General features: G+C 38.8%; 1 protein-coding gene across 1 annotated transcript in view; it reads left to right on the top strand.

Annotated features, from left to right (window-relative positions):
• Positions 1–20,071, top strand: part of EPSTI1 (epithelial stromal interaction 1) — a 106,719-nt gene extending 86,648 nt beyond the window's left edge. Inside the window, exon 12 of the mRNA XM_023590265.3 lies at positions 19,520–20,071. Coding sequence (XP_023446033.2) covers positions 19,520–19,528 — 9 coding nt within the window. The 3' untranslated portion in view covers positions 19,529–20,071. The remainder of the gene's footprint in view (positions 1–19,519) is intronic.
• Positions 20,072–20,314: the final 243 nt, after the last annotated feature.

The raw sequence follows: 20,314 nt of genomic DNA, 5'->3' as shown, positions 1-20,314 counted from the left end.
TCTCTTAAATGATCTAAAGGCTTAATTAAATTATAATAAAAATCAAGAATAGGGAATTCAATATGGAGACTTAAGTATTCAAAATATATGGTATTAGTATAGGCAGACCTAACCATTTCTGGAATTTTGTTATATTTTAGAGGAGAAACAGCAGATCACTGGTGGATAATGGACTCATCAAAAAAAATGGTGTTGGGGCAATTGATTACCCATATGAATTTAGAATCCTTCCTAAATTCAATTTTTAAAAATCAATCTGAGGTAGATTAAAACTTCCTAAGCATTTCACCATTGACTATGTTAACTGTGGGTTTTTTATATATACCCTTTATCATGTTGAGGACATTTCCTTCTATTCCTGTCTTTTGAAGTGTTTTTCACAAGAAAGGATGCTGTATTTGTCAAATGCTTTTCCTGCGTCAAAAAAGATGATCGTGTGATTTTTTTTCCCTTTTAGATCTATTACTGTGGTTTAGTACATTGAATTTTGGAAGAAAATAAAAGACTATGAAACTAAGTTGGGGAACGATTTCATATAAACTGAAGATTAAATCACAAAGGAAAAATAATACATTTATATAGGCTAAAATTTAAAACAGTTGCTCATCAAAGAATACCATACGAAAGAAAGAAGCCCAAAGTAAACTTTTATCTAGACTATGCTTGCAAATAACATGTGAATAAAAGGTATCATTCTAGAATATACAGAGAATGCCTACAAATGACTTTAAAATATGTAATTTTCTGTAGAATGGAGACAAAGCAATCAAATTATTTTTGTTTTGTTTTTAAACCACAAGGATATTTATTGCTACTTAACTCAAAGGGTTGTGATAGAAAGTCTCCAAATTAGTAACTCCAGGCTGACATCAAGTACCCCGGTTCTTCCCACTCTTCTGCTCTGTTTTAGCAGGTTGGCTTTAAATTTTCCAGCCTATGGCCTCACTGCCACAATATGGTTGCCCGAACTCCAGGCAAATCATATCCAAAGGCAGGAGACAACAAAATTGGGACAAGCAACCATGCGAGCAACAGTAAAGGAACCCTTGAGGAGATTCAAGGGCAAAACACACAGGCTTCCTTGCATTAAAGCATGGGTTTTAAACTAAAAAATTCAGGCAGTGACTTGAAGGAGCAGATGGTCACTGGCATCCAAATTAGTGGTCTGGATTATCAAATGGATGAAGTATCTCAAAGCACAAAGCCAAAATACAGGGAGACAATAGGAGACCTGAGGATCTTGGGGACCTTAATTGAGTTATAAGAATTTCAGGGGAGAAAGGAACATAAGAAAAGAAGTAAGTATTAAATAATACAAGAAATTGTCTTAAGTTGAAGACAGACCTGAGCCTGTAGGTTGAAAGAGGCACACTAAAATCGACTAGAATAAACACATATTTAGGCAATAGAAAAAAATTAGAATCTAATCCTCTTTCCATAAAATTATATGTACATATAATTTATATGTGCATATTTATATGATATAAATATCACTATATTTCTGAAAAAGATAAACTTTAAAATGATCTACAGGAATGCTCATAATATACTTTTACATGAACAAAACTTTACAATAATGTACAAAGTATAATCCTATTTCAATGGAATAAAACCCTTTATTTGGATAAATGTGCCCCCTTCTGTTTATGTAAATGAGGGGAAAGTGGAAGGACACCTACCAGGCGGATAATGTTGTATTGTAAGGGCAGAGGAGTGAGGAAAGTAGGATAGAAAAATTAGAGTTAGGGGATGGGTTTTTAATCTGTATAATTATTTCACTTTTTATAAAGCAAGCATGTATTACTTTGTTGATGAAAAAAAATAAACTCAAAACTTCTGTTGAAAAACAAAATTGCTAGGGAAGATATTAGCAATGAATATGGAAGACAAAGTAAGTAGGTGACAAGCGCAGATAAAGTACTGCAGCCCTAACAGTTACCCTAAAGAAATAACCAGAGACTTAGGTGAAGGTCTCTGTCCATGGTTGCTCATCACTGCAGGCAGCATTTAAAATAGCACTAGAACAGAAAGAACAATAGCAGGATAAATCAACAGATGTTGGAAAGCCAGCATAATACATGGTTGCTAAAAGTTTATCTGCAGACAGAGAAGATCCATTGTGGACTTTGAGCCAAGGTAACATCCAAGAGCATGTTAGGAGTATCAGGCCAGTAGAGTACAACATGTAGAAGAGACCGTTGTAATTCAGGGCAGCAGTGAGACCAAGTCAGAGGGCTAATCGAATGCGAAAGAGGTGTTAAGTTATGGGCACAATGGGAAGGAAGAGAACAGACTCTTCTCTGTCTCTCCTGAATGTCGTCACTCTACAGTTTCAATTTGGAGAAGGATGGCACCATTGAGGGAAAGAAGGAGATGAGGAAGACCCACTCTTTGGAGAAATAGGATGAGTTTTGGGTGACTTACAGCTGGAATTTCCCATTAAACCTTTTGAGCTATGGGCCCAGAGCGCCAGGGAAAGGTCAAACCTGGTGATGGAGTTTTGTCATCATTTATTTAGAAGGTGATAGATGAGGATGGAGCTCTCCCAAAGAATGAGAGAGGAAAAGCTATGTTTCAGGGCCTGAGTCCTATGGGGTAGCCACTCACATTTGAGGATTGGAGGAAATAAGGGAATATATGAAAGCCAAAGGTAAACAAGAAAAGAAGCAGGGCAGAAAACATAGTTAAAGTATGATGAAAACCAAGGAAAGAAAAAATTTCATAAGGGAAACAATAATGTCAAACTCTAATATCTTACACAACATTTAAATAGGAAGGTCGAACACACCAGGCTTAGATGCAATATAAATCTTTGTAACTCTTATAGATACTAAACATAAAAATAGTTTGCTGTATATCTTGCAGTGGTGCTTTGTCTAGCAGTGGTCAACGGTGCATAAATATAAATTATAGCTCTGGGATAACATTCATTTTAGAAGAGGAAAGAAATAGCATTTATTTAAACACAGTGTTCTGAGCAATTTCCCCCATAACTATTCTTGTGCAAGGTCATACAATTTGTATACAGCAGATCTGGAGTATGAGCTCAGGCCCACCTGACTCAGAGTACCAGCTGCCTGCCTACCTAAGGATGAAAAGAAAAGATACAGGATCTGCATACAGATACAGGATGGCCACTTGGAGGCGAAGTTGTCTGCTGGCTATTCCTCTGCAGCGTCTCTCTTGGCTAAAAAGTCTGATTGGGGCTAGTGGTAGTTTAAGCTACTTTATTGCCATTACTCTTTTCCCAGGGGCAGAATCAGCTTCCACTCCTTGTTGTCTCCAAATCTTGTCAGTTACTAAACCCTACAAATCAGTGATTCTAATTTGAATGTGCAGAGACTCACTTGGGAGCTTGTTAAAATACTGCTTCTGAATCGGTAGGGCCGGGCGGAGCCTGAGAATTCTGTATTTCTAACAAGCTCCCAGGTGACGCTGACACTTCTCATCTCCACACTGGTTGGACTGATCCTTCTCGATAGCTCTCAGTTCTGTTCTCTGTTTCATTCCACTGCCTTATCAAACCTCAGACCTTGTTTCTGTTTCACTTGGACTATCACAGAAGACTTCTAACAGATCCCCTACTCTAGATTTTCCTCCCTCCAGTTTCTTCTGCATCTCGTTGCCAAAGTGACTGACAGCTCATATCAGACACCCTCCATAGCTCTCCAAAATGCATCCTAAAAGAAGTTCCCTTCGACTGCCCGCCAGAGCCTTCTATAAATGGGATTCAGTCTAAGTTCTGCCATGACGCCCTGTGCTTGAGCCCACCTGCAGTTTCCAGCCTAGCTGGAACATATTTCTTGCTTGTCTTCTACTATGAGTTTGCTCCTAGCGCATGGTTAATAACCCATCCCATCCATCATCAATCTCTGCCTGTTAAATATTATCTGTCCTCGAGAACTAGACTAAAAAGTCATCTTCATCATCATATATTTGGCACCTCTCCTACTTAATCAAGTGGAATTTTTCAAATCTTCAAATCACAAAAATAGTTTTTAATCTTCCTCCTATTAGTTCTTTGAGTACTAGTGACAACACGAATTAAGCTTTTCCAGGGTAGATGCGATGCAGATTTTTGTTTCTTGAAATGTCATACAGACTCTCAGGTAGTGGCATCTGCTGAATAGTCTAGACAAACTGGATTGATCTTTAAAAAAAAAGAACTTTCTTATGTTTAAATTTTGTCCTTCTCATATTGCTTAATACATCTTTTTTTTTTTTCCTTCAATGGGAAGATGATTTATTGTGAGTCCACAAGCAAGAAACTGGGGTAATCAAAACTCAACACCACTTCAAAGTGAGGATGAGAGTTAGGGATTTTTTAATCGGTAAAGGAAAGTGAGTAGGGGTTGAAAACTAAGTGATGGCCATGTGATTCATTCTTGCCAGGTCTTTGTTAACACTGGCTCTTCCTGGGATCTCGTGAGGAGCGGGCATAGGCAAGTCTCTCAGTCCAGTGCTGTTGCCAGCATGTAAAGCTTGTCCCTATTGTCCCAGTTCCAGGGACTCATCAACCACAGCTTAGACTTAGATATTGGTGTACGAGCTCCTACATACAGAGTCTCCATGACTCCCTTCACAGTGGACCACTCGGGAATGTCAAACCTTTACCTTCTGAGGAGGACGTTACTGATTTACTGGGCCAAAAAGTGTTCCTGGCACCATTCTGTGATTTTGCTTTGAGATGTTATCTTCTCCCTCTTATTCCTGTAAGTAGACCTGGGAAGGTCTGGTTAATGTCCTTCTAGGAGCTAAGAACAAAGGAAAAACTGCTCAATTTAAAGTAATAGAAAACCAGGTCACCTTGGTCTGAGAAAGGTATTAGAATTTTCATAGCTGCTTAAGTGAAGAAATTTTTAGTAAGCACATTTTCCAGCAATCAAGTACCTTTGCATGTTTGTACACTTCTTACTTTTAAGGAGATATATTTTATGAGCTTTTCTCATATAAGGAAAATATAGAAATGGAAAACATGAATCCAACCGTATCGATAAAACATTAAATGTGATAGGATTAAACAATTCAATCAAAAGTCAGAAATTGTCAGACTGGGTAAAAAAATATCCAATTATACACTTTGTTTTTTTATAAAGATTTATTTATTTTATTTTATTCCCCCCATCCCCTGGTTGTCTGTTCTCTGTGTCTATTGGCTGTGTCTTGTTTCTTTTGTCCGCTTCTGTTGTTGTCAGCAACACGGGAAGTGTGGGCGGCACCATTCCTGGGCAGGCTGCACTTTCTTTCACGCTGGGCGGCTCTCCTTAAGGGGCGCACTCCTTGCGCGTGGGGCTCTCCTATGCGGGGGACACCCCTGCGTGGCACGGCACTCCGTACGCGCATCAGCACTGCGCATAGGCCAGCTCCACACGGGACAAGGAGGCCCTGGGTTTGAACCGCGGACCTCCCATGTGGTAGACGGATGCCCTAACCACTGGGCCAAGTCCGTTTCCCGCAATTATACATTTTCTACAGTAGACACATTTTAGATCCAAAGACACAATTAGATTGAAAGAAAAATTACGGAAAAATATATCATTAAAACTGAAGCCATAAGAAAGCAGCAGTGGCTATGTAAATATCAAGCAAAATAAACTTCAAAACAAATAAATTAACACATACAAAGAGGAACTTAAAAATAATTTTTTAAATTTAATTGCTTTTTAAAAAAGATACATAGATCACAAAAAATATTACATTAAAAAATATAAGAGGTTCCCATATACTCCACACCCCACCCAACTCCTCCCACATCAACAACCTCTTTCATCAGTGTGGCACATTCATTGCATTTGGTTAATACATTTTGGAGCACTGCTGCACCACATGGATTATAGTTTACATTGTAGTTTACACTCTCCCCCAGTACATTCATTGGGGTTATGGCAGGATATATAATGTCCAGGATCTGTCCCTGCAAAATCATTTAGGACAACTCCAAGTCCCAAAAATGCCCCCACATCACATCTCTTCTTCCCTCTCCCTTCCCTCAGCAACTACCATGGCCACTGTCTCCACATCAGTGATACAGTTTCTTCAATAGTTCTATAGTAGAATACCAGTAAGTACACTCTAATCCATATTTTATTCCTTCATCCTGTGGACCCTGGGATGGTGTTGTCCGCTCCACCTCTAAATCGAGAGGGGGCTTAGATCCCACATGGTTGATGGATGTGATTCTCCTGCTTGCAGTTGTAGGCACTCTTGGTTCCCTGGTGTGATGGTTGACCATCTTCACCTCCCTGTTAGCTGACCTGGGTAAGTCCAATGAACCAGAGAGTAGGAGTTGCAACTCTGCTGAGGCTCAGGGCCTAGCTGGCACTTGTTCAGTCCAGAGATTCAAGTATCCTGAGTTTACACCAACCCCAGTGTCAACCACAGATTCAGTAAAAGTGACAGAAGAGGCATGTGTAGAAACGTCACATCTGAGTCCAACTCCATCACACTCAGGAACACAAATTACAAAGTAGGGCCCACTGACAAGGTACTGAACTCCAGAGCCATCTGCCATGACCATAGAACTTGTGTGTCTCCATAGCCCTCAGGAGCACCAGTTCCTGGGGTTGCACCTACTTTGGCTGTCTCTTGGATCTTGCTGAGACATGCGTAAGCGCGACCCCTCTGATAACCTCCTGACTCCTTTTTGAAGACACTTAGCATATAAACTCTTTGTCTTTACCATTGTCCCCCTTTTATTCAAGGTCTTTTTCTAGTTGCATCACCAGCTAGTGATTGGTAGTAATCCCTCGGTGCCAGGGATGCTCGTCCCCAGGAGTCCTGTCCCACACTGGGGGGAAAGTAATGCATTTACATGCTGAGTTTGGCTTAAAGAGCGGCCACATTTGAGCAACATGGAGGCTCTCAGGAAGTAACTCTTAGACACCCTGCAGCTCTAGGTCTAGTTGAAATTTCAGGCACACAGGCCTGAAGCATAGTCATCAATATCAAGGGCTCATCATTGGACCATCCCGCTTCACTGGTCTTTGCCCTGCACTTGGGAGATTTTTGCTATTCCTTTGGGGAATGTGACAAAACTCCCCTGGCTAGGTGCTCAGCACTCCTTCAGTTGTCATTTGTAACTGTAACTACTACGAAAATACTCAATGGATATCTGAACATTTATATATATATAGGATATAATGTGTTGGATATAATATATTGATGTGTCCCCATCAATAACACCCCTCACCAGTGTTCCTCCCCTGCCATTAGTTGAAACCCTCTGTGGTCTAAAACTTCTTCAAAAATGAAGCCTAATATATTGTGAAATTCAATTAGTAGGAAAATGAAATAGTAATGATAGCTTTAAAGATCAGAAGTAGAATACATACTAATTTAGAAAGACTAAAATAAAGTGAAAAATAAATTGGGGTATTAAAAACTGAAAAATATCATATAACTTTGTTTTTGACATTTGCCTTTCATCACTATCATAGGTGCTGCCCTATATGTACAGTGACAGTTTCTTTCAGTCCTTCCTCAGTGTCTACATCCTTTTTATTTTTTGATTTTTAATTTTGTCTTCAAAAAAGTTTTAAAACACAGTAAAGTCACCTATACAATATAGGGGACTCCCATATATCCAAAATCAAATCTTTTTCCCCCTTCCCCAACAATTATCTTTTTATATGTTCATGTTGTATTTGCTGCAGCTGATGTACAGTTATTGAAACATAGCTATCAAACATGGTTCCATGTTTACATTCTGGTTTATATTTTAGACTGTACAATTTTCTAAATTGTTAGTTACATTTTGGATTACATTATGGTTTACATTTTAGCCTATAGACTTTTAAAAAAAGATTTATTTTATTTATGTATTTTATATTATTTCTCTCCCCTTCCTCCCCCAACCCCCCCGTTGTCTGCTCTCTATGTCCATTTGCTGCGTGCGTGTTCTTCTTTATCTGCTTCTGTTGTTCTCAGTGGCACAGGAATCTGTGTTTCTTTTTGTTGCATCATCTTGTGTGTCAGCTCTCCGTGTGTGCGGTGCCATTCCTCTGCAGGCTGCACTTTCTTTTGCGCTGGGTGGCTCTCCTTACGGGGCACACTCCTTGAGCGTGGGGCTCCCCTATGCGGAGGACACCCCTGCGTGGCATGGCACTCCTTGTGCGCATCAGCACTGCACATAGGCCAGCTCCACATGGGTCAAGGAGGCCCGGGATTTGAACCACAGACCTCCCATGTGGTAGACGGACACCCTAACCACTGGGCCAAGTCCGCTTCCCTAGCCTATATACTTTTATACATTTTTGGGGAAATTTAACATGTCCTATATCCATCATTGCACAATCTTATGGAACACTTCCATTGCCCCCCAGTTACCCTGCTTCCATCTAGTTTATTCCTATCTTCCCCTCCCCTCATGGCCCACAGTGACAACCAAACTTCACTGCTTGAAGGACCAGATTCCCAGATACTTGCAACAATGCTGAGGGCTTGACATACTAGACTGTCCTCCCCCATTAGGAGCCACCAATTCTCTTGAGAGACACAATTCCCTCTATTTGAGAACATCAGGCCTCCCCAGGATGGGGGTACGCCTTCCCACTCACTGTATGGGTCTCCACCCAATGATATAACACACTACTACAAGACGAGTACTCACACACTCCCTAGAAGTCTGCCCCTGTGGTAGATGCCCCCATTAAGTACCTTAAACAGGTAACCCTCCTTATAATATTTTCTAAAGAGTTTTCTTATTAAAGTTTCAACCACATACCTGACAGTCTCCCATGTTCATCTGTCCCCTCCCAACCCTCCTCCCAATTTCTTGGGCCATCTGACCCATCCTCCCAACCCTAGTCCCCCTCAAGCCTGCAAAGCCCCACCCAATAGTATCCCTATGACCCCATCTTATCCCTTCCCTGTACAACTACTTACCTCTACTTTATCATAGATTTCACTCATGTGGGCATCAGCTCAAAACCATCCTCTCCCTGCACCCCCCCCTCCAATTTCCTGTAAGCCTATCATCCAGTCTCTAGCTCTCTGAGATAGCTTGGTTTGCTTATTTCATATCAGAAAGGTTATATAGTATTTGTCCTTCAATGCCTGGCTTGCTTCACTCAACATAAGGTCCTCAAGATTCATCCATGTTATCCCATGTGTTTGTACTGTATTTCTTCTTATAGATGAGTAGTATTGCACTGTATGTAAGTACCACATTTTGTTTATCCATTCATCTGTTGATGGGCATTTGGGTTGATTCCAACTTTTGGCAATAATGAATAATGCTGCTATGAACATTGGTGTGCATATATTGGTTTGTGTCCTTCTTTTCAGTTCTCCTGAGTATATACCCAACCGTGGAATTTCTGGGTCATATGGCAGATCTATAGCTAGTTTTTTGAGAAACCGCCAAACTGTCCTCCAGAATGGCTGGATCCTTCTGCATTCCCACCAGCAGTGGATGAATGTTCCTATTCCTCCATATCCTCTCCTACACTTGTAGTTTTCTGTTTTTTTTTGATAGCCACCAGTTTAATGGGAGTAAGATGGTATCTCATTGTAGTTTTGATTTGCATTTCCTTAGTAGCTAGTGATTTTGAACATTTTTAATGTGCTTTTTAGCCGTTTGTATTTCTTCTTTGGAGAACTGTCTGTTCAAATTCTTGCCATTTTTTAAAATGGGTTATTTGTCTTTTTGTTTTTGAGATATAGGATTTCTTTATATATGCAAGATATTAGTCTTTTATCAGATATATGGTTAACAAATATTTTCTCCCATTGGGTAGGCTTTCTTTTCAATTTCTTGACAAACTCCTTTGAGGTGCAGAAGGCTTTAATTTTGAGGAGATTCCATTTATCTGTTTGTTCTTTTGCTGCTTGTGCTTTGGGTATGACGTTCATGAAGCCGTTTCATATTACAAGGTCCTGTAGATGCTTTCCTACATTGTTTTCCAAGGTCTTTATGGTCTTGGCTCTTCTGTTTAGGTCTTTGATCCATCTTGAGTTGATTTCCGTATAAGGTGTGAGATGGTAATCCTCTTTCGTTCTTTTCCATATGGATATCCAGTTCTCCAAGCACCATTTGTTGAAGAGGCCATTTTCTCCCAGGTGAGTGGGTTTGGTGGCCTTGTCAAATATCAGATGACTGTATATGTGAGGATCTATATCAGAACTCTCAATTCAGTTCCATTGGTCGGTATATCTATCCTTGTGCCAATACCATGCTGTTTTCACCACTGTAGCTTGAAGTATATTTTGAATTCAGGTAGTATGATTCCTCCAATTTCATTTTTCTTTTTCAATATGTCTTTGGCTATTTGGGCCATCTTTCCTTTCCAAATAAATTTCATAGTTAGTTTTTCTAATTCATTAAAAAATGCCGTGTTGATTTTTTTATTGAGATTACATTGAATCTGTAGATCAGTTTGGGTAGGATAGATATCTTAATGATATATAGTCTTCCTGTCCATGAACAGGGAATATTCTTCCATTTATTTAAGTTCTCTTTGATTTCCTTGAACAGTATTGTATAATTTTCTGTGTATAAGTCTTCTACATCTTCAGTTAAATTTATTCCTAGGTATTTTTAAATTTACTATTGTAAATGGTATTTCTTTCTTGATTTCCTCCTCAGATTGCTATTATTAGTATACAGAAATGCTACTGATTTTTGTGCATTGATCTTATAACCTGTGATATTACTGAAATCATTTATAAGTCTAGAAGCTTTGTTCTAGATTTCTCAGGGCTTTCTATGTATAGGATCATGTTGTCTGCAAATATTGAAATTTTGACTTCTTCCTTTTCAGTCTGGATGTCTTTTATATCTGATTCTTGTGTCAGTGCTCAAGCAAGTACTTCTGATACTATATTAAATAGGAGGGGTAATAGTGGGCATCCTTGTCATGTTTCTGATATTAGAGTGGAAGATTTTAAGATTTCACCCTTGTAAATGATGTTAGCTATGGGTTTTTCATAATACCCTTTATCATGTTCAGAAAGTTTCCTTCTATTCCTATCTTTTGCAGTGTTTTTACTAGAAAAGGGTGCTGTATTCTCACACATGCATTTTCTGCATTTATAGATGTGATCATGTGAATTTTTCCCTTCAGTCTGTTTATGTGATGTATTACATTAATTGATTATCTTATGTTGAACCATCCTTGCATACCAGGAATGAAACCCACTTGGGTCATGGTGTATAATTCATTTAATGTGTTGTTGAATATGATCAGCAAGTATTTTGTTGAGGATTTTTGCATCTAGGTTCATTAGAGAGATGGGTCTGTAATTTTCCTTTCCTGTGGTGTCTTTGTTTGGCTGTGGTATTAGAGTAATGTTGGCATCATGGAATGAGTTAGGCAATGCTCCTTCTATTTCTATTTTTTTAAAGAGTTTAAGCAAGATTGGTGTTAGTTCTTTCTGGAATGTTTGGTAGAATTCACCTGTGAAGCTGTCTGGCCCAGGGCTCTTCTTAGTTGGGAGGTTTTTAATGACTGATTCTATTTATTACTTGTGATTGGTTTGTTGAAATCATGTTTCTTCTTTCATCAATGTAGGCTGCTTATGTGTTTCTAGGAATTTGCCCATTTCCTCTAAATTGTCCCTCTATTGTCATATAGTTTTTCAAAGTATACTCTTACGATAGTCTTTATTTCAATGGGGTCAGTGGTGATATCCCCTTTCTCATTTCTTATTTTGTGTATTTGCATCTTCTCTCTTTTTTTCTTTGTTAGTCTAGCTAAGGGTTTGTCAATTCTATTGATCTTCTCAAAGAACCACTTTTGTTTTTTTAAATTTTTTCTAATGCTTTCTTTTTAAAAAAAAAAAGATTTATTTTTATTTATTTCTCTTCTCCCTGCCCACCCCCCCATTGTCTGCTTTCTGTGTCCATTTGCTTTATGTTCTTCTGTGTCCACTTGTATTCTTGTCAGTGGCCCTGGGAATCTGTGTCTCTTTTTATGTTGCATCATCTTGCTGCATCTGCTTTCCGTGTATGCAGCACCACTCCTGGGCAGGCTGCACTTTTTTTTGCATGGGGTGGCTCTCCTTGTGGGGTGCACTCCTTGCACATGGGACTCCCCTACACGGGGGACACCCCTGTGTGGCGCGGCACTCCTTGTGTGCATTAGCACTGAGCAGGGCCCAGCTCACCGCATGGGTCAGGAGGCCCTGGGTTTGAACCCTGGACCTCCTATGTGATAGGTGGATGCTCTATCCATTTAGCCAAATCTGCTTCCCATTTCTAGTGCTTTCTTATTTTCTTTTTCATTTAGTTCTGCTCTGATCCTTCTCTCTCTCTCTCTCTCTCTCTCTCTCTCTCTCTCTCTCTCTCTCTCTCTCTCTCTCTCTTTCTTTCTTTCTTCTTCCTTTGGGGTTAGTTTGCTGCTTTTTCACTGATTCCTCCAAGTGTGCTGTTAGGTCTTCAATTTTGGCTCTGTCTTCTTTTTTGATGTATGAATTTATGGCTATGAATTTCTCTCTCATTACGGCTTTTGCTGCATCCCATAAGTTTTGATATGTTGTGTTGTCATTTTCATTAATTTCAAGGTAGTTACTGATTTCTATTGAGATTTCCTCTTTGACCCACTGTTTGTCTAAGAGTGTGTTGTTTAACTTCCATATCTTGGTGCCTAATCTGGGTCTCTGGCCCTTGCAGATTTCCAGCTTCATTCCACTGTGTTCAGAGAAATTATTTTCTATGATTTCAATCTTTCTGAATTCATTGAGACTTTCTCTGTGGCCTAGCATGTTGTCTGTCTTGGAGAATGATCCATGTGCTCTGAGAAGAATGTATATCCTGCTGTATTTGGGTGTAATGTTCTGTATATGTCTATTGGGTCCAGCTCCTCTAACATATTTTTCAAAGTCTTTGTTTCTTTATTGATTCTCTGTTGAAATGTTCTGTCCAATGGTGATAGTGGTGTATTAAAGTACCCCACTATAATTGTAGAGGCATCTATTCCTGCACTTAGTTTTTCCAGTGTTTGCCCTGTGTATTTGGAAGCACCCTGGTTAGGAGCATAAATGTTTATGATTGTTCTTTCTTCTTGAAAGATTACCCCTTTTACTAATATGTAGTGTCCATCTTTGTTTCTCACAATAGTTTTACATTTAAAATTGTTTTGTCCAATATTAATATAGCTACTCCTGCCCTTTCTTGTTTACCTGTAAGATTGTTTTCCAGCATTCATTTTCAACCTCCTTGAATCTCTGGGTCTAAGATGGATTTCTTGTAGACAGCATACAGATGGGTCATATCTCCTTATCCATTCTTCCTATTTGTGTCTCTTGACAGGCAAGTTTAATCCATTAACATTCAGTGTTATTATTCTCAAAGAATCACTTACATTCGCCAACTCTTCTTTGGATCTGTATATGTCATACATAGTTTTTTTCTCCTTTTGTCTTTTTAGTTGTTCTTACACTCTCCTCCAACTCTGTCTCTCCCATTTTTTTTCTTTCCTCCTGCAGAATTCCTTTTAGTATTTCTTGAAGGGCAGGTTTCTTGTTGGCATACTCTCTTAGTTTCTGTTTGTCTGTGAATATTTTAAACTCTCCATCATTTTTGAATGCCAGCTTTGCTGGATAGAGTATTCTTGGCTGAATATTTTTTTCTTTTAGTACCTTGACTATGTCATACCACTGCCTTCTTGCCTCCATGGTTTCAGATGAGAAATCAACACTTAATCTTATTGAGCTTCCCTTGTATGGTTCTCTTTTCTCTTGCTGCCTTCAGTATTTTCTCTTTGTCTTGAGCATTGGATAATTTGACAAGTACATGTCTTGGGGTAGACCTGCTGGGATTTATGCTGTTTGGGGTGCATTTTGCTTCCTGGACATGTACATATATATCCCTCAATAGGTTTGGGAAGTTTTCAGCTGTTATTTCCTCCAACACCCCTTCTGTCCCCTTTCCCTTCTCTTCTCCTTCTGAGATGTCTAAAATGTGTATGTTTGTGTGTTTTGTGTTGTCATTCAGGTCCCTAAGTCCTCTGCTGGATTTTTTCTATCTTTTTATTAATCAATTCTACTATCAGTTTGATTTCAGATGTCCTGTCTTCTACATCATAATTCTTTCCTCTGCCTCTTCAAATCTGCTGTTATTTGCTGAGAGTGTATTTTTGATTTCTTGGTTTTGCCATTTATCACCATCATATCCATTATCTTTTTGTGTATGTTTACAATTTCTTCTGTATGCTCTCCAAGTGTTTTCTTAATATCCTTAATCTCTTCCCTCACTTCATTAAATTGGTCCATGATATGTTTTGAGAGCTTTGATTAGTTGTTCAATGTTCTGCTCCTCTTCCTTGTCTTTAGTTTGTTCATTGGATTGGGCCATGTTTATTATTGGTCCTGATTATTGGTATGGTTTGTAATTTTTTGTTGCAGTCTGGTCATCATTTTATCTTGTTGGGTTTGTTCAGTTGATTAGCTTCCCATCTAATCTTGGGCTTTATTTAGGTGCTGTTTTTGTGAGTTTGTTAAGTCTTCTCTTTGATACTTTATTCTTTTTTTTCTATTTCCTTGCTTTTGTCTTAGTTCCCTTTAAGGAAAATATTAGGGCCAGGGAAAGCAAAAAGAGGTTAAGAAAAGAAAAAGTATAATAGTATTATTGACAGTAAATGTTAGCAGAAGAACCATGTGAGACCTAGGAGAATGGATATTAAACTCATGTAAGCTGTGTAGAGTTATAACAGTAAAAAAGTGGAGTACCTACAGTGAGACGGTAAATGAATATGGAGAAGAATATAGCATGAATTAAAAGGCCAGTGTGGTCAGGAGAAAGGGAAAGAGAAAAGAAAGGACAATAACATAAAGAGTGAATAAAAGATAGAAAACAGAATAGAGGTGTTAGAAATAAAAAGTCAGAAAAATTGGGTGCTAAACAAAGAGAGGGGGCATGTAAGAGAAATAATAGACAATGGAAGATAGAAAGATGTAAAGGAAAGAAGATAGTGTTGGTAGCCAAAATCAGTGCACACAGAAAAGAGGAAATAGAGGATGAGGAAGCATAGCAAACAAGAAACTCTGCCTGCAGCACTTAATAGAAAAAAAGAAAATAAAAGGAAAAAGAGAATATAAAAGAAAAAAAGGGCCATGGGGGGATAAAGAAGAAGGAAAAACAAGAAAACAAACAAACAAAAAAGACCAGACAAGGCCTCAAGCAAGGAATCCTCTTTGCAGTTGGATAAGCTGCTTAGAAGTCTATCCTTCCCCCCTTCTCCCTTCCTCACTTGCCTGTCTCCCAGGGCAGCAAGACAGCCACGTGAGAACGCCCCTCTGAGATTCAAATGAGACCCTGGTGAACCAACTCACCACAGAAAATAATGACTCTTAGTCTCTTTGAGAGAGAGCACCCACACCTTGCATTTCACAAGTTTATGTCTTGCCAGGAACCCTAAATATGCTATTGGAAGCTACCAGCACATCCTACTGTCCCCCGCCCTTGGGTGTGCTGTGCAGGACTAGTTAATTGCCTGTCTCCACCTTCTCCCAGACCAAGTTTCCCTATCCCAGGGCCTTTAGGTAAATTGGGCTCTCTCAGCAGATTCCCCTCTCCTTTCTTCCTAGCCTATCCCCAAGCCAGCTGGTATGCTCCTCCAAGCTCAAAAAAAAGGGGGACCAGACAATTGAACCTGCACTCTTTGGGCCCCTCTGCCCCACTGCCAAAACCGTCCCACTCTCGGGGTTTGTCTGAGACCGCAGAGCTAGGGGAATGCCAGGGTCCGAGGAGTGCTGAGTTCACGGACTGTGGGCTTGGGGGAACGCAGGCTTGGGGGAACAAGGGTTTGGGGAATGTGAGGTTTGGGGAATACGAGGTTCAGGGAACACAGGTTCGGGGATCATGTGTTTGGGGAACAAGGGGCTCAGGGTGCCGCTGTGCAACCAGCGGTGTTCAGGGAATGCTGCAGCTCTCAGCCCTAGGGGAAGGGTTTAGCCTTCCCACAGCTTCTGGCTCTAGTGTCAGAAACCTGTGGTTTTACCTTGAGCAAGCACTCCTTTTGTTACACTCTCTCCAGGTCAATGTCCAGAAACCTCCTGCTTTGTGGGTTCCCAAAACTGCTCCCTCAGGCAGGGTTCTGTTGCCATTCAGCTGGTTTTTTGCAGGAGAGATGACAAGGGTGCACTCACTTGGGTGCCATCATGCCCCGCCCCACAAAGAGGAACATTTTATACTGATGAAAGGATAATTTATCAGAATTGATATAACAGTAAAAACAATATGCACCTAGCAACAAAGATCCAAAATACATGAAGCAAAAATGATGGAAATGAGGGAGAAATAGAAAATTCAGAAACAATCATAGAAGACTTCAATAGTACACTTTAAATAATTGATAGAAGAACTAAGAAGAATACTAACAAGGACATAGAGGGCTATTATAAATCAACTAGACCAAACATACACTTCATCCAACAACAGCGGTTTCCCCTTGGTGGAGCACTCCATCCAACAGCAGCAGAACATACATACCTCTCAAATGAACATGGAACATTCTCTAGTAGCGAACACATGCTATGCCACAAAACAAGCCCCAACAAATTTAAAAGTACTGAAATTACACCAAGTATTTTCTCTTAACACATTGGAAAAAATTAGATGTCAATAACAAGAAAATTTGGAAACTCACACATACATGGGAAACTGAACAACAGACACCTAAATAATCAATGAGCTAAAAAATAAATCACAAGGAAAATTAGAAAATACTTTAACATTTATGGAAATGAAGATACAACATGTATGGGATGCATCAAATCAGCGCTTAGAGGGAAATTTTTAATTATAAATGTCTGCATTAAAATATAAGTTTTCAAATTGACAACCTAAATTTCTACCTTAAGTCATCAGGAAAGAAGAGCAAACTAGACTTCAATCAAGCCAAAGGAAGGACATAATAAATATTAGAATGGAAAGTAATGAAATAGAGAATTTAAAAATACTAGGGAATCTCCACCAAACCTAAAGTTCAATCTTTGGAAAGATGAACATAATTGACAAAATTTTAGCTAGATTAAACAATAAAAAAACAGAGAACACTCAAATTACTAAAATCAGAAATGAATAAGGGGGCATAATACTGACTTACAGAAATAAAAAGGACTGTAGAGGAAACAATAACCCATGCACCAACATATTGGATAAATCTAAATGAAATGGACATACTCCTAGAAACACATACTACCAAAACCAACTCAAGAAGAAATAGAAAACTTGAATATACCTGTAACAAGTAAAGAAAACCCATATATGTTGATTTGAGTCTTTTAAGTGGACTCCACAAAATTGTTCTTATATTGAACCTATTATGAACCTTTTGATTAGATTAGATCAGTTAAGGGGCATTTGATTAGATTTCTCCAGTGGGGCATAGTTTAGAGTGGGTTTTAATCCTCCTACTGGAGTTGTTTATAAGTGGAGGAATAAAAAGCTGCATATACAGATGGCAGCTGCAGAGACAGAGAGAGGCCTCTAGAAGTAGATGAACCTGGAAGAGAGAAAAGCCAGAGGGAACAACTTGAAGCACAACTATCAGCAAAGTCTGGAAGAGAGGGCATCAACGAGCAGACACTGCCACATGCCTGATCATCCACAGCTGAGGTTGGGGAGAAGGAGCCTGGAGGAGAAAGCAGAGCTGCCATTGTGCCTTGCCACGGGGCAGGAGTCCAGGATCGCCAGCCACCAACCTTCAGGGAGAGGGTTGAAGCCATGATTTGGATGTTTTTCCCAGCCTCAGAACTGTTTTAAGTTAAATCGCATTTTAGAAGCCAATTCATTTCTGGGATATTGCCTAGGCAGCCTTTAGCAAATTAAAGCACCATATGTCTATGATCAATTCATTTTTGACCAGGGTGTGAATGACACTCAATAAAGAAAGAATAGCCTCCTAGTAAATGGTGCTGGGACAACTGGTTATCTACATGCAAAAGAATAAAGATGGAATCCTACCACACACCATATACAAAAAATAACACAAAACAGGTTAAGGAAAATGTAAGATCTAAAACTATAACATTCTTAGAAGGAAACATAGGGATAAATCTTCATGACTTCAGGTTTGACAATGAATTCTTTGATATGACACCAAAAGCATGAGAAGCAGAAGAACAAATAGATATAAATGACTTCATAAAAATTAAAAACGTTTGTGCATCGAAAGATACTATCAAAAAAAGTTAAAATACATCTCACACAAGGAGAGTATATTTTGCAGTCAGATATTAGATAAGGGTCTAGTATCCAGAATATATAAAATCTCTTACAATTCTAAAACAAAAAGACAACCCAATTTTTAAAATTGGGCAAAGGACTTGAACATGTATTTCTCCTAAGATGATATATGAATTGATAATAAGCATTTGAAAAGATGCTCAATATCATTAGTTACTTGGGAGATACCAGTCAATACTATAATGAAATACCCACAAGGATGTCTATAATAAAAGAAAAATAGAAAATAGCAAATGATGGGGGAATGTGGAGAAATCAGAACCTTGATACACTGCTGTTGGGAATGTATAGATAAACGAAATATAGGATAGCATACGATGAAAAATTATTGAGCTATAAAAAGGAATGAAAGATTGATACATGCTACCATGTGAATGAACCAGGAAAATATTATGCTAAGTAAAATAATCTATACAAAATAAGCTACATATTGTTTGATTTCATATATATTTTGAATATCAAAACAGACAAACCCAGAGGAACAGAAACTGTATTAAACTTTGTTAAGGTTTAGGTAGGAGCAATAATGAGTGACTGCTAATGGCTTAATACATCTTTGTTATTTGATAATTTAAAAAAAATTATTTTAAAAAGTGCATCTTGGTTTTCTAGAGTTCTCGCTTAGTTTTCATGATGCCCTGGGGTGGACATTCAGATAATCACTTTAAATGATCTCTCTGACACCAGTAGAAGAGACCCTTTGGGATGCCGTGGAAACTCTTAACTCCTGAGTCTTCAAGGGCTTTTAGGCATTTGCCATGACCTTTAGGGCAATCTGAGATTTTAGTTTCCCAGTTTTAGTGAGCACAGCAATAGCCTATAAGCCAAACATCCCTTAGCCTAGCACTGTGGGAGGCGTCATAGAGACTGCTTGACCCTTTCCGCATGGAGGCGGGTGGGGCATTTAGTCTGTGTCTCTACCTTAAAGAACCCTTGAAAAGTCACCTTCCTATGCAACTTGATTTGAGGCATTTCCATTTAAATTGCTCTGCCCCACATTGTGTTTATCCCTGTCCTTGCTGTAACTATGGAGGTGGGTGACTCTATTGTGACTACTGTTATTTGTGACCATGGTAGTGTATCTTCAAGAACACAGCTGATGAGCCGTCACTCAACAAGCTGCTACGTTGTTGACAAGTGACTATTTTGTGAATCAAATGCAATGGGACTGGAAAATTAAATCATTCCCCTTGGTACTTTAAATCATTAAAAATGGCCATTTTTAAAACTGATGTAGTCCGTGTGTTCTTTGAAGGGACTTCAGTGCAGACCACAAAGATTTTGCATTTTGTTTTGTTGCTCGTGGTCATTGCTGTTTTCTTTTTCTTCCAGGGTATATGAGAAATATTTACTTGCATCTGGCCTTCATCAACTGACCTTGAAAAACCTCACGAGATGCTTTTTCTTAATGCAATTTTGTTCAACATCGCTGTTTTTTACCTTGACTTCAACAGCCCACCTACTCCACTGAGCTGTTGGGGGTAACCCCATTTTCTCCTGGTCATTCTTTTTGCCTGTTTGCAGGAACTGACTACTTAACTCATATTTCATCTCTAGTGCCAATGAAATGTTACATTATTTTTTCCAATTGTTTTTATCTCTTATTGCAAGTATAATTAAAGCAATACAAGAAAAAAAAGGAAGGAATCAGTTGATACTTTCATGTTAGCAAGAGCTCTAGATGATGTAAAGTTGTGTCTCTAAGCAGCTAATTTTAATCTAAATTCTCAGATCTCTCAGATCAGGTTTGGGGGAAAGCATTGGGGTCCTTTGTGATTTTAATTCCTACTTTCTTAATCCAGGTTACAAACATGAATAAAAAAGAAAGAAATCTTTTGTACTCTTTTAAACAGATTTGCAAATAAATATTAATCTGCTTCTGCATATATGGCTTGTTTTTTGCTTTTAATGAAAAGCTCTCGAGTTTGTCTCTCCTGGAGTGTCTCTTATTTTAATATTTTTTCCTTTATTGTCCATACAGATCAAATGTAATTCTGTAATCTATATCAGATCTAGTTTTGGTCTTGAGTTACTTGTAAATACTGTTCCTCTGATTTTCAGCATGGGACATTTTATTTCATGAAAGGCTAATGTTTCTAGAAAAATCAATTACATGCAAATGTGACA

This window comes from Dasypus novemcinctus, chromosome 15 (assembly GCF_030445035.2).
Source record: "Dasypus novemcinctus isolate mDasNov1 chromosome 15, mDasNov1.1.hap2, whole genome shotgun sequence".
In the NCBI taxonomy this organism is placed as follows: domain Eukaryota; kingdom Metazoa; phylum Chordata; class Mammalia; order Cingulata; family Dasypodidae; genus Dasypus; species Dasypus novemcinctus.
The sequence above is the reverse complement of the archived record's forward strand: the minus strand, read 5'-3'. Positions and strand labels throughout refer to the sequence as shown.